This window comes from Oryctolagus cuniculus, chromosome 11 (assembly GCF_964237555.1).
Source record: "Oryctolagus cuniculus chromosome 11, mOryCun1.1, whole genome shotgun sequence".
NCBI classification, from domain to species: Eukaryota; Metazoa; Chordata; class Mammalia; order Lagomorpha; family Leporidae; genus Oryctolagus; species Oryctolagus cuniculus.
The window spans coordinates 14,691,543-14,705,559 of record NC_091442.1 but is presented as its reverse complement, the minus strand read 5'-3'; the positions used below and the strand labels follow the sequence as shown (position 1 = coordinate 14,705,559).

Below are 14,017 nucleotides of genomic sequence, written 5' to 3'. Positions count from 1 at the left end.
CCCCATGGTGGGACGCTCTGTGAACCCACAGGGGTTGGATCCCTCCCTCGGTCCGGAGAGTGGTGGGGCAAGGATCTTGTCCAAGCTGCCCCTGCCCTCTCCCCTACCCCCCATGCTCAGGTCCCCCCTGCTGGAGGGTCTGCATTAATGTTTAATCTCTCCTGTTCCTTCCCAGGGCTCAGCAGGGCAACAGGACACCCCCAAGCTGGGCAATTGCTAACCTCGATTTCCCACCCGAACCTCCCTGGCCGGGGCTCAGAGCATTCTCAGAGGGCAGTGATGGGTGGCCGGTAACACAAGACAATCATTAACTGTCCCCCCTCCCCGCCCTTGCCGCCTGCCCACCCCCAGAACAGCCGCCATGTCACAGGGTTGAACCTGGGAACCCACTGGAGGTGCACACAGAGCCCATCTTGGCTGGTGGGGGTGAGGCACACCTGGGAGACTTGGGAGCCTCGTCCTCCAAAGCACAGTCCAGTTCTGGCAAAATTGTCCCAGGAGCCAGCTTCCAAGTCAGCTCGCTTCTTGATTTGTTTTGGACATCAATCCATTGAGGCCCAAGAGGCAGGATACCATTACATAAGGGGACTGAGGCCTTGAAAGGCAGAAAGTGATAGGCCTGATGTCACGGGCAAGCTGGCCCCAGAGCCAGGATTCACACCAGGCCCTCTGTCTGGTGATTAGAGAGCCGCTGGGGCAACCAGGGGAACCTCGCACAGCGCCCGGCATCCAGCAGGTGCCCGGTAATGAGCACCCTTCGCGCGGGCCACCAGGATCTCGCCTCCATGGCTGCTGCCCATTGTTCCTCTTTCTGCCTCTCTTATGAGGTTCTAACCATGGGGGGACAGAAGGTGTGAGACGCATGGATGCAAAGACATCTTATCATTTCTTCCTTCAAATGAATATGCATTGGGTGCTTTAAAAAAATTTATTACTTGAAAGAGTTCCAGAGAGAGAGGAAGAGACAGGGCAGGGTGGGGAGGGGGATGGAAAGAGAGAGAGCGAGAGAGCTTCCATCTGCTGGTTTACTCTCCAGATGGCCACAACAGCTGGGGCTGAGCCCAGAGCTCCATCCGGGTCTCCCATGTGGGTGCAGGGGCCCGAGCACTTGGTCCATCTTCCGCTGCTTTCCCAGGCGCATTAGCAGGGAACTGGATTAGAAGTAGAGCAGCCGGGACTCAAACTGGCGTCCACATGGGATGCCCGCATTGTGGGCGAGTGGCTTTATGTGCTACGCCACAGCGCTGGCCCCGTATCGCGTGCTTTCTCTACCAGGTATCTCCCAGGCCTCAGACAAGTCCGCCCCGCTGGGGAGGCCTTCTCCGGCCTCTGCGGCTCCTGCGACTCTGCAGCCGCGTTGCTCTTCCCCGTGCAGCCTCACCTCCCTCCCTTCCTGTTCAGTCTGCTCTCCTCTGCTTGTTTCCTGCTCCGTTTTCTGTCCTCCCACAGAAGGGGAGTTCTGTGAAGCTGGAGCCCCTGTCTCTCTCTACCATGGTGTCCCCATTGTCTGAAAGCATAACTGGCACTTGGCAGCTTGTGAAATGCGTAGCTGAAGGAGTGAACATCAGATGAGCGAGGGGAAGGAAGCTTGTTAACCCTTGGCTGGGTTTGCTACGGGGCCACAAGCTCCCTAACCTGACCCTGCAGACAGGGTCCGGAGGCTACGGGCTTGGTGCTCCTGTGGGCAGCAGCCCACCCTGGGTCTTCCCACGAGCGCTGAGGCAGATGGCCCTGAAAGGGCAGGCGGTGGCTTCCGCAAGCTGCACCCCCACCTCCGACTCAGTCTGCACGGCTGCCTGGCCCCTGCCTGGCCCCCGCCTGGCCCCCACCGAGGACCAGGCTCCGCCTTTGCCTTGAGCAGGGCCAGCCCGAGATCCCAGATCCTCATCTGAGGTCTTGCTGTGCTCTCCCCACTCCTAGAATCTTAGAGTCAGGTGTGTGTGTGGCGGGGCGGGGGCTCATGGTGACCCCCACACACCCGCACTCCAGAATCCCTGGGGAGCTTGTTGAATGCAGATCCCTGGGCCCGCCCCTCACCCCCAGATTCCGAACCTCTGCTAGTAGGGCCTAAGAATCTGAGTTTTCCTAATGCACCCCTCATATTTCTCCATGGGGGGGTCTATGGGTGGGAGTTTGGGCCGTTGGCGTCAGTGCTTTGGGGGCTCACAGGCCTGTGGGAGAATCTGACGGGCGCCTTGGAGCCGCTGTCCTGAAGCAAGCACAGCACAATGTTGCTTGCAGTTTCACCAGGCATGCTGGGAGAGCGACTGGCCCGAGGACACAGCAGTTCACGGGCAGGGTCGGCGTGAGGTCTCCTAGCTCTGCGAGCGGGTTCTTTCCCCTTCCAGGTTTCTGCCGAGTCTTTTCCAGGTCCCTGGGTCTGCCAGTTCCAGGACTTGCCCATCCTACTGTGGTTCAGACAGAGGAAGGTGGACGGAGTCTTAAGCGGACTTGCAGATGCCAGACCCCATCTCTCTCCTCTTCCAGGTAGCCCTGCTCAGAGCCCACGCCGGCGAGCACCTGCTGCTTGGAGCCACCAAGCGATCCATGGTGTTCAAGGACGTGCTGCTCCTGGGTGAGGAGGCCGCCTGGCCCGGCCAGGGCTCCGGGGTTGGGGGTGGGGGATGCTCAGCAGGAAGACTCCCATGGTGGCGGGCCGGGGCCAGGCAGAAGGACTGCGAATGGCCCTGCCCTGGGGCTTGCCACTGGAGGACTCCGGAACTCAGGTCTCTGCTGGATGCAAGGAAGTAGGACTGCAACAGATAGAATTTCCCGGGCATTCGAGGGAGAATGCACTCGGGGTCTTCCCTGGAATTACACCTGCACTCAGGTGTTCTCCTGGAGTGGGTGCAAGAGGTGGCCAGGGATGGCGCAGACCCCAGCCCAGTGCCCTGTGCCCGTGACATAGTTAGCGTTTTAAATGCTATGCAGCCTCCGCTCGATGCTAAGAACTTCGCATAATACTTGACAAGCCTTGCCTCTTTTCCTACAGCAGCCCAGGTGGGGAAGTCTTATTACTTATCCCCATCTCACAGATGACAAGACTGAGGCACAGAGAGGTTAAGTAACTTACCCAGAATACACTCTGCTGTAAGTGGCAGAGCCATTTAACGAGGGCAGTCCAGTCCCAGAACCTGGTCCCTGGTGCCTCCCGTGTGGCCCTTGAATGTCATCCACCTTGTGAGGCATGCTGGGAAATGGACCCTGAGTCATGTCAGAGGAGTCCTAGAATGCCACCTTCCAGGCCCAGGCTGATGATTTTGGGCGATTTATCCTCTTGGGCCTCGCCTTCCTCATCTATAAAATGGGCATGAAATCTGCACAGATCTTCTTGGGTGGGCACCAACTACAACGCCAAATCTAGAGGAGAGGGGCCAACCAAGATCTCTGTCCCATCCCGTCTCCCTCCCCAACCGCCCAGGCAACGACTACATCATCCCTCGGCACTGCCCGGAGCTGGCGGAGATGAGCCGGGTGTCCATGCGCATTCTTGATGAGTTGGTGCTGCCCTTCCAGGAGCTACAGATAGACGACAATGAGTATGCCTGCCTCAAAGCCATCATCTTCTTCGACCCAGGTGCACCCCCACCCCTGCCCCGTCCCTGATGCTCCAGTGCCCCTGCCAGACCTCAGCCAGTTCTCAGCCTCATCTTGTTGTCATGACAACCAGGAGAGGCTTTCCTTATCACCTCTGTTTAAAGATTTATTTTTATTTATTTAAAAGAGTTACAGAGAAATGTAGAGACAGAGAGAAAGGTCTTCCATCCGCTGGTTCACTCCCCAGATGACCACAGGTGCCGGAGCTACACCGATGCAAAGCCAGGAGCCAGGAGTTTCTTCTGGGTCTCCCATGTGGGTGCAGGGGCCCAAGCACCTGGGCCATCTTCTACTGCTTTCCCAGCCAGAGAGCTGGATCACAAGTGGAGCAGCCAGGACTCGAACTGGCACCCATATGGGACTTCGGTGCTTCGGGCCGGGTCTTTAACCCACTGTACCACAGCAGTGGCCCCAGTCAACTCCATTTATCGGATGAGGCAAATCAAAGCTTGTTGGGCTGGTGTGACGAGACACGGCACCCTGACTCCACAGGCCTGGACTTTTCCTTCCCATCCTCCTCCTTTTCTTTCACCTTTTCTTTCACTTTTGCTTCTTTTTCTCAAAACATGTTTTAAGTCTATTTATCTATTTGAGAGTCGTGGGCACACAGACAGATTCACTCCCCAACTGCACACAGTAGTTAAGACTGGGTTGGGGGGGCTGGCACTGTGGTGTAGTGGGTAAAGCCACCGCCTGCAGTACTGGCATCCCATATGGGTGCCAGTTCGAGTCCTGGCTTCTCCTCGTCCAATCCAGCTCTCTGCTGTGGCCTGGGAAAGCAGTGGAAGATGGTCCAAGACCTTGGGCCCCTGCACCCATGTGGGAGACCCAGAAGAAGCTCCAGGGTCCAATGGCACTGTTCTGGCTGTTGTGGCCATTTGGGGGGGGGGGTGAACCAGCAGATGTAAGACCTCTGTCTCTCTCTGCCTCTGCCTCTGTAACTCTGCCTTTCAAATAAATAAATAAATCTTAAAAAAAAAAAAAAAAAAGACTGGGTTAGGGCCAAAGCCAGGAGCTGAGGATAATATCCAGGTCTCCCATGTGGGTGGCAGGGACCCGATCACTTAAGCCATCACCACTGCCTCCCAGGGTCTGCATTAGCAGGAAGCTGGAGTCAGGAGCCAGAGCCAGGAATCGAACCCAGGCCCTCAGATGTGAGACTCGACATCTCAGCCACTAGCCCAAATACCTGTCCCCAGTTATGTGCTTTGATGCACTTTTTCTTGTCTTGCCACCTGTGGCTGAGAGCCGTCCCTAGGGCCAGGGCCCTGTGTGCACAGAGCTCATCTCTAGGAATCATAGCAGTGAAGAAGATGACCCCCACTTACCACTGAATGTTCACTAATGCATCACTTTATTTTATTTTTTTAAAGATTTTATTTATTTCAGAGGTAGAGTTATACAGAGAGAGGTCTTCCATCTGCTGATTCACTCCCCAGATGGCTACAATGGCTGGAGCTGTGCTGATCCAAAGCCAGGAGCCAGGAGCTTCCTCTGGGTCTCCCAAGCTGGTGCAGGGGCCCAAACACTTGGGCCATCTTCTACTGCTTTCCCAGGCCATAGCAGAAAGCTGGACCGGAAGTGGAGCAGCTGGGACTTGAACTGGTGCCCATGTGGGATACCAGCCCCACAGGCAGAGGCCTAGCCTACTACGCCACAGCACCAGCCCATAATGCACCACTTTAAACACTTTGTGTGGATTAGTTTACAACAAGATACGTGTGAGGAGGATACAGATAAGGAAAGTAAGGCACAGGGAGATTGACTTGCCCAAGGTCACACCACCAGGAAATGGCAGAGCTTGAATGTGGACTTCTGGCTCTCCATCAATCTCTACCCGTCTATAGTCAAGCCCATGTCTTACCTACCAGAGTCTAGGAAGCCATGCTGTGCTTGCACACTCTGCTGGCTGAGACCCTGAGCTCCGGTCCAGGGCTGCTGAAGGCTCCCAAGTGACCTCGGGCCACCAGGGGTCCCTGTCTGGGAACATGGGGGCTCTGCCTCCCCAGTGCTCCAGCTGGGCCCTGACGCGCCCTCCTGTTGCAGACGCCAAGGGGCTGAGCGACCCGGGCAAGATCAAGCGGCTGCGGTCGCAGGTGCAGGTGAGCCTGGAGGACTACATCAACGACCGCCAGTACGACTCGCGCGGCCGCTTCGGCGAGCTGCTGCTGCTGCTGCCCACGCTGCAGAGCATCACCTGGCAGATGATCGAGCAGATCCAGTTCATCAAGCTCTTCGGCATGGCCAAGATTGACAACCTACTGCAGGAGATGCTGCTGGGAGGTCCGTCCTGTCCCCGGAGGGGGTGGGGGAGGGGAGGGGGGAGGGGGAGGAGGACAGGGAGAGGGACGGGGAGGGGAGGGGGAGGGGAGGGGGAGGGGAGGGGAGGGGAGGGGAAGGGGGAGGAGGACAGGGAGAGGGACGGGGAGGGGGAGGGGAGGGGAAGGGGAGGGGAGGGGGAGGAGAGGGGAAGGGAAGGGGAGGGGAGGGGAGGAGGGGAGGGAGATGGGAGGGGGAGGGGAGGGGGACGGGGAGGGGAGGGGAGGGAGATGGGAGGGGGAGGGGAGGGGGACGGGGAGGGGGGGTGGGGAGGGGAGGAGAGGGGACCCCTCCTGGGACACCAGCCTCACCTGCGCTCCCTTGGCAGCTTCATCATTGCCTCACTGTGTGGCTCTGGGAAACTTGCTGAACCTGGCATGCCCTAGTTTCTCCATCAGAAAAATGGGAGCAGGGGCAATGGTCCTCGTGCACAGGCACTGAGCCTAGCCTGTGCCAGGCACTGTTTCCAGTGCTGGAGACTTAGCAAGGAACAACATCTTTGCCTCCTGGATGTTGTATGTGTGCATGCGCAGGTGAGTGTGCAGGTGTGTGTGTGTGTGTGTGTGTGTGTGTGTATGTGTAGAAAGGGTCCCGGGAACACACAATAAACAAATATAGAATAAAGAAGACAATTACAGATTTTGAAACAAACATGTAATATGGTAGAGGTCTTTTTCCTTAAAGATGTATTTATTTATTTGACAGGCGGAGTTACAGAGAGAGAGAGAGGGAGAGATAGAGAGATAGAGAGAGAGAGAGATCTTCCATCTGCTGGTTCGCTCCCCAAATGGCCACAATGGCCTGGGCTGTGCCAGGCTGAAGTCAGGAGCCAGGAGCTTCTTCCAGGTCTCCCAGGTGGGTGGCAGGGGCCCAAGCACTTGGGCCGTCTTCTGATGCTTTCCCAGGTGCATTAGCAAGGAACTGGATTGGACGTGGAGCAGCAGGGACTTGAACAGGTGCCCATTTGGGATGCTAGCATTGCAGGAGGCTGCTTAACCCTCTACATCACAATGCTGGCTGTGGTAGAATTTTAAAGCAGGCCTTAAAGGTTGGCCAAAGGAGGTTTCTCTGAAGTGTTGACTTTTGTGCTAGGACCTGATGTAAAACCAGATTTAAAAGCCAAAAGAAGAACGTACCAAGCAGAAGTGGCTAGTTCAAGGTTGTGGGGCAGGAGAAGTGTGTGTCTGGAAAGGACAAGCTGCGAGGTGGGACAGTTGGATGAGATGAAGGTGTAGATTGGGCAGAAACCAGATCACAAGCATATGGCTTTGTAGGCCATGGACTGTGGTCTCATGACAACTACAGTAAGTAGAGTGGGAATCAGCCAACCGCTCTGACTGCTGGGTAGAGAGTGACTTGTGGGAAGGGTACAGAGTGGAGCAAGAGACCCCTAAGAATGCTACTACCTCTGCTCATGGGAAGCCCCGGAGGTTGGGGCTGGGGACATGCAGTGGGCAGATGCTCTTGGTCATCTGTTGGAGGGAGAATCCTAAGGACTTATCAATCGGATGTGGGGAGGAAGAGCCGAGGATAAAGTGTAGGCTTTTGCCTTGAACAGCAGAAGTGGTGCTGGAGTAGTTTTCCAAGATGAGGAGGACAGAAGAAATGGCTTGAGGCTGGGCATGGGGAGGTGGTGAGGGTGACCCCAGAGATGGTCTTGGACTTTGGTTACCTGTGGGATGACTCTCTCTATCCAGGATGAGTTATCAAGGAGGCAGTTGAATGTTCAAGTCAGTTGCTCAAACACACAGATTTGTGAAGTTCCAGCATCCAGGAGTCAGATAAAGAGCAGGTACCCTGGAAGGTAATGGAGGAAGACCAGCCAGGGGGAGAGGAACAAACCTGGGGGAGTTGCAGAATCTAGGAGCAGAGCAAGGTTTACATTCTACAAAGGGAGAGATAGAGAGAGGAATGGATGGAGAGGTGGAGGGGGGAGAGGAAGACGGAGGTGTCCATGGGACTGGCAACAGGGAAGCTCTTGGCAACTGCATTGACAGTGGTGCCAGATGGCCATGGGAATGCAGACCAGGTTGGAATGGTTACAGAGTGAGAAGGAAGGTGCAGACATGGAGCTGGAGTAGACAGCCCTGGAAACGTTTTGCTAGGAAGAGGAGCTAGGAGGGGGTTGAGGATGGCCGGAAGGGAGTGACTCTACTGATGGACCATGGAATTTCAGCCAGACTCAAGCCGCAATGAAGATGGGGTGGTGGATGGTGACGAGCAGAGGTGAGTGAGGTGAGGCACGTTTGCAGTGACGGTCCTAGATTAAGTGAGCTGGGAGGATAGGAGGTGAAATCAAAGTGAGGATGCGCAAACTCAAGGCTTTGGCGGTGACACTGTTCCTGGAGATGATGTGGCCAAAGGCAAGGCATCTCAGCTTCAGCACTGTTGATATTTGGGGCTAGACAATTCTTCGTGATTGGGAGGGGGGGGACTGTCCTGTACATGGTTTAGCTGCATCTCTGGCTTCTACCCATGAGATGCTAATAGCACCTCCCAAGTGGTCACAGCCGAAAACTGTGTTCAGGTCTGGTGAGGTCGTCCCAGGTGGAGAGCCAGTGTCATGTGGCTCACTTCACCCTCACCTTGACTCTGAACATGGGCTACGGCGAGTCAGGTGTCCGTGAGACCAGGATCAGGAGCTTATGGTCTGTTGCCAGATGAACTTGGATAAGCTCATCTCCCTTTGCTTGTTAGCTCACCTGTTAAAGAACAGGGCAATAATGGTGCCCACTTTGCAGGATTTTTGTGAGGATTGGATTATGTAAAACATGAAAAGTACAATAAAAAGAAGTCCTAGGCATGTGATAGGTGCTCATTAATTATTGGTTATCACAGAAACAGCTGGACTTTAGAGGTCTCTTTTTATCTATTTATTTTATTTTATTTATTTGAAAGAGTTACAGAGAGAGGTAGAGACGGAGAGAGAGGTCCTCCATCCACTGGTTCACTTCCCAAATGGCCACAATGGCTAGAGCTGAGCCAGTCTGAAGCCAGGAGCTTCTTCCGGGTCTCCCACATGGGTGCAGGGCCCAAGGACCTGGACCATCCTCCACTGCCTTCCCAGGCACATCAGCAGGGAGCTGGATCAGAAGTGGAGCAGCCAGGACTTGAACCCGTGCCCATATGGGATGCCAGCGCTGCAGGCTGGGGCTTTAACCTGCTGTGCCACTGCACCAGCCCCCTTTCCTTGTTTCTTTCAAATCACTTTTGCCCTCTTGATTTTGGGGTCCTCTCCATGCCCCATGAAGCCCAAGTTTACTAACCCAGGAATGGGTACTCAAGACGTTGGATGGACAGGTGATGAGCCACACCTGAAGAAGATGGGGGTGCTTGGGGCCTCCAGTTGGTCCCAGCTGAGACACTGTACCCTGATTTCTTCCTTTTCTGCCTACAGGGTCCTCCAGTGATGCACCCCACGCCCACCACCCCCTGCACCCTCACCTGATGCAGGAACACATGGGCACCAACGTCATTGTGGCCAACACGATGCCCACTCACCTCAGCAATGGACAGATGTGTGAGTGGCCCCGGCCAAGGGGGCAGGCAGGTGGGCAACCTAGGCTCTCCCTTGGGATGGGTGAGGATGGGTCCTAAGAGGAGAGGGTTAAGGCTAGAAGGCGGCACTGGATACAGCAGACCTCTGTGCTCCAAGTAGGGAAGGGCGAGGCTGATTGGCTGTTGGGTTATTCAGTGAGGTGACTGACAACCTCCACTGAGTGAAGCCATCCACCGGGTGAGCGGATTGGGTAGGAATCATGGGGAGAGGCAGTCTGCTCATTAATTATACATAATTAATAATAATGAATAATAATTAATGGCACTTCATCATCCACTGGCTGATGATAGTTACTGGAGAGAATTCCATTAGTAACACAGTCCACTCGTGACAACTGTCCATCGAAGTGAAGCTGCCCGGCTGTGGAAGGCCATCCATTACACGGTGGGAGACAGTGCACCGCACAGGGATGTCCACTGGGTTAGAGGTGAACTCTCCCAAGAATGAGTTCATCATTGTTGAAAGCCTGTCAAAAAATAAGATTAGCAGTGGAAAGAGGAAGCCCCTGAGATGAGATGGCATTTCACCGAGGTTGTTCTTGGGGTAAAATTGTCCAGTGAATGAAGTTGGCCAATTTGGTTAGAGTTTGCTCTAAACCTGCAGTGGAGATGAAGCCAGTTAGTTTCTGTTGCTCATCTCCTAAATATCAAAGAAGTGGTATTTTTAAAGCCAGTGAGCCTTGGGTCTCATTATGTTAATTTAAGTATTAGCTAGCTTAATGTTCTCAACTTATAGAAGAGGAGACTAAGTCTCAGAGTTTATTTGCTCAGCACAGGCTGGGATCTTGAGCGATCTCTGTCTCTTTGTCCCTCCAGCCACCCCTGAGACTCCACAGCCCTCACCACCAGGTGGCTCAGGGTCCGAGCCCTACAAGCTCCTGCCGGGGGCCATCGCCACAATCGTCAAGCCTCCCTCTGCCATCCCCCAGCCAACCATCACCAAGCAAGAAGTCATCTAGCAAGCGGCCGGGGGTCGGGGGCTCTGCTGGCTCCCCCCAGCCCCCTCAGAGAGTGCCTGGTGATCACCTGGTCACATCAAAGGGAGGCATGACAGCAGGGCCAGTCCCAGAGCAGTAAGGGAAAAGGCAAAGGGCCCAAGAGTGTGGGCTGAGGGCCACAGCCCATTGCCACCCTTTAGCACCCGAGCCCTGGATGGTGGGGCTTTGACTTGGGGAGCCCTTAGCTGGAGAGTCCTCTGCTGCCTTGGACAACTTTTCCATGTTGAAGCCACTGCCTTCGCCTTCATCCACACCTCCCCCAGCTTCTTCACCCCCAAAGGTCGGCTGTCCGGGACACTATGGGACCTTGCTCCAGCGCTGCTCCCGCCTCCTCCACCGGCATCTCTGCTCTCCCAGTGTGGTCGTGGCATCCAGAAGCAGAGCCCTGTCAGATGGCAGCACCTCGTCCCTCCCCCTTCTGCTGCCCCAACCCCAGATGCCCTCTCCACCCTCCACTATCACCGGCCTCAGCCATCCTGTCTTCCCCAAAGCCACCTCTCTGCAAGACTCAGCACCAATTCCCAAGTCATCTCAGGAACATTCCAGAAGCACTGGCTGGGACTCGGCAGAGCACAGGAAACACACCCTTCTCCTCTTCCAACTGCACGGGCGCTTCCCTTCCCTGGGCTGGGGTGGATGTTTGGAGGGGTGACCACTGTAGGCGGTCCAGAATAAGAGAACAATCGCAGGCTGACAGCTGCAACAGGACCTCAGGGGGAGACCTGGGTGGGGGGGGTGGAGACTGTCTTGGAAACTAGGACCAGGCCTTTGAGGGAGGGGAGGGCTCTGAACGGTAGCGCAGGTGAGACGGGGTATCCCAAGGGAGAGCAGCCTGGGTGAAGGCCTGGCCCCTGAGGCAGGAAGAATGGTGCTATGAGCGGAACAGGCTCTCTCGAGTCCACAGGGCAAGCAGGGGAGCAGGGGGCCTTGAGTGTCGGTCTGAGGCCAGGAGTCGTCAGGGCTGTGCACCGAGCTGGGATTTCAGAAGACGAACATGGCCGTCCTGTGGAGGTTAGAAGGTTGGGAGAAAGCAGGGAACTCAGGCAGGGTCAGGATGCAATGCCGGTGAGAGCGATGAGGCTTGTAGACGCGGAGGAAGGGGTGGGGGAGTCCTTGGGTGGGCTACGAGGCGGGAGCGTCTCCCAGGACTGTCTCCTTGCTCCTAGGCACCGTCCTAGGCAGTTGGCAGGCATCAGCTCATTGCGTTCTCCCTGTTGGCTAACCATGATTGCAGAAGATGAACCCTTAAGAGGTTAAGTGATCTTTATTGGGGGGGGGGAGGCTTACACTGTAAGTAGGTGGCTGAGTCAGGACTTGAACTTGGTCCCCCTTGATCGAACAGGAGCGCTCAGAGGCCCCTCTGTCCCCACCGTGGTTGAGCTGAGGGTGGAGCTGACTTCTTGATACCTTCACCAGCCTCAGAAACCAAAAGCTCACTCTTCTCAGGAGCTCCGCCCACCCCCAGCACGAAGATTGGCTTCATGCCGCACTTACACTCACGTAGGGACCAGAATCCTGTTTGCTGCTAAGTAGGAAGGGGAATTCCCGGCTCCTCGCCCCTTTGCTGTCTCTCCCCCAAGTCAGGGCAGGCAGCAGGGATCCGGTTCCAGCAGGACAGGCCCCTATGGCCCGGCCGCCTGTGGGTGGGAGAGTTTGAATGAGTGACAGGGCCGAGGTGAGATGGCCTGGGTCTGAGGGATGCTGTGGGGTCTGTGTCATCCACGGAGCATCCTGGGAGCATCCAGCCCTGGCGCGGAGCAGATGGCACTTCATTCATACAGAATCCTGGTGGCTCTGGGGAGTCTAGAAACTGCCACTGGCTGGTGGGATAACAGGGATGTGTCCTGAAGCCGGAAGTGTGATGACATAGGACATCGAATTCTCAGGTTCTCTCGCCCAGGGGTGCCCCTTCCTAGCTTACGGGGCAGCGTGCGAGGGCCCACCGTTCACCACTGTTACTGTTCACCAAAGAGGCACAGAGAGGCACTGGGCCCTAGGCTGAAGAGGAATCCACACCCCCAGAGTGGTCAGGAGCGGCCTCCCCCGCTCCACCGAGCCAGACTCTGGTCCCAGCAGATGTTTGCTGCTCCCGGCTCAGAGTCGCAGGCCTGCCTCAGCCACCCTCGCTCACTCCAGCGCCCCAGGAGTCGTAGCCAACTGGCTCAGACTGGCCTGCGTCCCGCCAGGGAGGCGGGGAACCCACTGCTCACTCTGGTCACCCCACTCTCGGGCTCTCCACCTCCTGGCTGCAGTCTCGGAACACGGCTGAGAATTTCCCAGGGGGCGGAGTGGGCTGCACGGCAGCCTTCAATGGGCCTGTGCTCCCACCCCACCCTTTCCAGAGAAGTCCATTTCCCTTTGCGAGCTTTATTGCCAGGCAGGAAACGAAACGTTTACTGTCTCGTTCCAAGTGGAAGACACCACACTGGAGATTTTTCCTGCCTGCGTAGTGGTCCTAACACATAAAACCTGGTGGGGGGGTGGGGGTGTAAGCATGGGCACATTAATCCCTCCACCAAGACACCCCCTTCAGGAAGCCCCCAGAAGCTTCTAGAATCCACTCGGCTCCCGTGAGTGTGGACGCGATCAGAAACGAGTGTTCCTCAGTTTCTTGTGCTGCCCAAGCCATCGCTTTCCCGACTTTCCTGTGATCTGCCCTGAGCGAGAATTGTGAAGTCGCCATCAAGCAACTGTGGAAGTGCGCTGGTGGCGCCGGGCCGACCCCTGTCTTCCCGTGGCTGTGAATGTCCTCAGGTCCCGTGCCGACCCCTGAGCCCCGTCACTGCCGCCCAGTGGGGCAAAGAAGCAAAAAAGCATTTCTTACTTGTATGTTTTAACAAAGTTTGTAAGACAAAATAAATGGCACATATGTTTTCTAAGTCCTTGCATGGGTGTCCGTTCTTGCTTTCAGCTGTTTGCGATGAGGGCGAGGATGGACGAGGGTTCGGCGGGGGTGTGAAATGCTTTCACAGCCATCATTAATGTTTAGTCGTTGCGCCCGGCATGCAGGCATGGGGATTATCTCCCCTTTATAGATAAGGAAACTGAGGCCCACAGGAAGCAATTTTTCTTGAGATGCGGGCGTGCAACTCTGTCCCTGGTCTCCTGACAACAAGCGCTCTGTACGAGGGGTCTCCAAAAAGTTCGCGGAAGATGAAGAGCATGGCACCCAAATACTTACCTTTTAATTCCATTTTTCACAAACTTTTTGAGTCCTCTGGGTATGAGAAAGTGGATCCTCCTGGAGAGAGGAGAGGTGAGTGGACATTCAGGGATGAGGGCAGGGGACCCCTTGAGCTCCTCCCAAACAGAGGGGACAACAGCTCTGGCCTTGGAGCCACATGTCCTGGGGGCCAGTGTACCACTGGGCAGGCGATGCTGCCTCTCCAAGCCTCGCCTGGAAAGCAGAGGGGGCACCTCCCTCAGGGACATCAGGACGGAACTGAATGAGACGGTAGTCACCGTGAGAGCTGCCAGCCTGTGAGGAGAGCAGAGGAACCTTCACACCGCCCCTTCCTAGGGAGGCGCTAACCATCAAGTTCTCC

The 14,017-nt window shown here is 55.9% G+C and overlaps 1 protein-coding gene across 7 annotated transcripts in view; it reads left to right on the top strand.

Annotated features, from left to right (window-relative positions):
* The window catches only part of HNF4A (hepatocyte nuclear factor 4 alpha), a 59,953-nt gene extending 46,602 nt beyond the window's left edge, over window positions 1-13,351 (top strand). For 4 of the 7 annotated variants that reach the window (XM_070051815.1, XM_070051816.1, XM_051845025.2 and 1 more), the window contains exons 6-11: window positions 2,488-2,575; window positions 3,422-3,577; window positions 5,644-5,880; window positions 6,622-6,771; window positions 9,314-9,466; window positions 10,291-13,351. In XM_070051815.1, the coding sequence (XP_069907916.1) occupies window positions 2,488-2,575; window positions 3,422-3,577; window positions 5,644-5,880; window positions 6,622-6,771; window positions 9,314-9,466; window positions 10,291-10,433 (927 nt within the window). In that variant the 3' untranslated portion in view covers window positions 10,434-13,351. The remainder of the gene's footprint in view (window positions 1-2,487; window positions 2,576-3,421; window positions 3,578-5,643; window positions 5,881-6,621; window positions 6,772-9,313; window positions 9,467-10,290) is intronic. The other 3 variants (XM_051845027.2, XM_051845029.2, XM_051845028.2) reach the window with 3 other exon arrangements.
* Window positions 13,352-14,017: the final 666 nt, after the last annotated feature.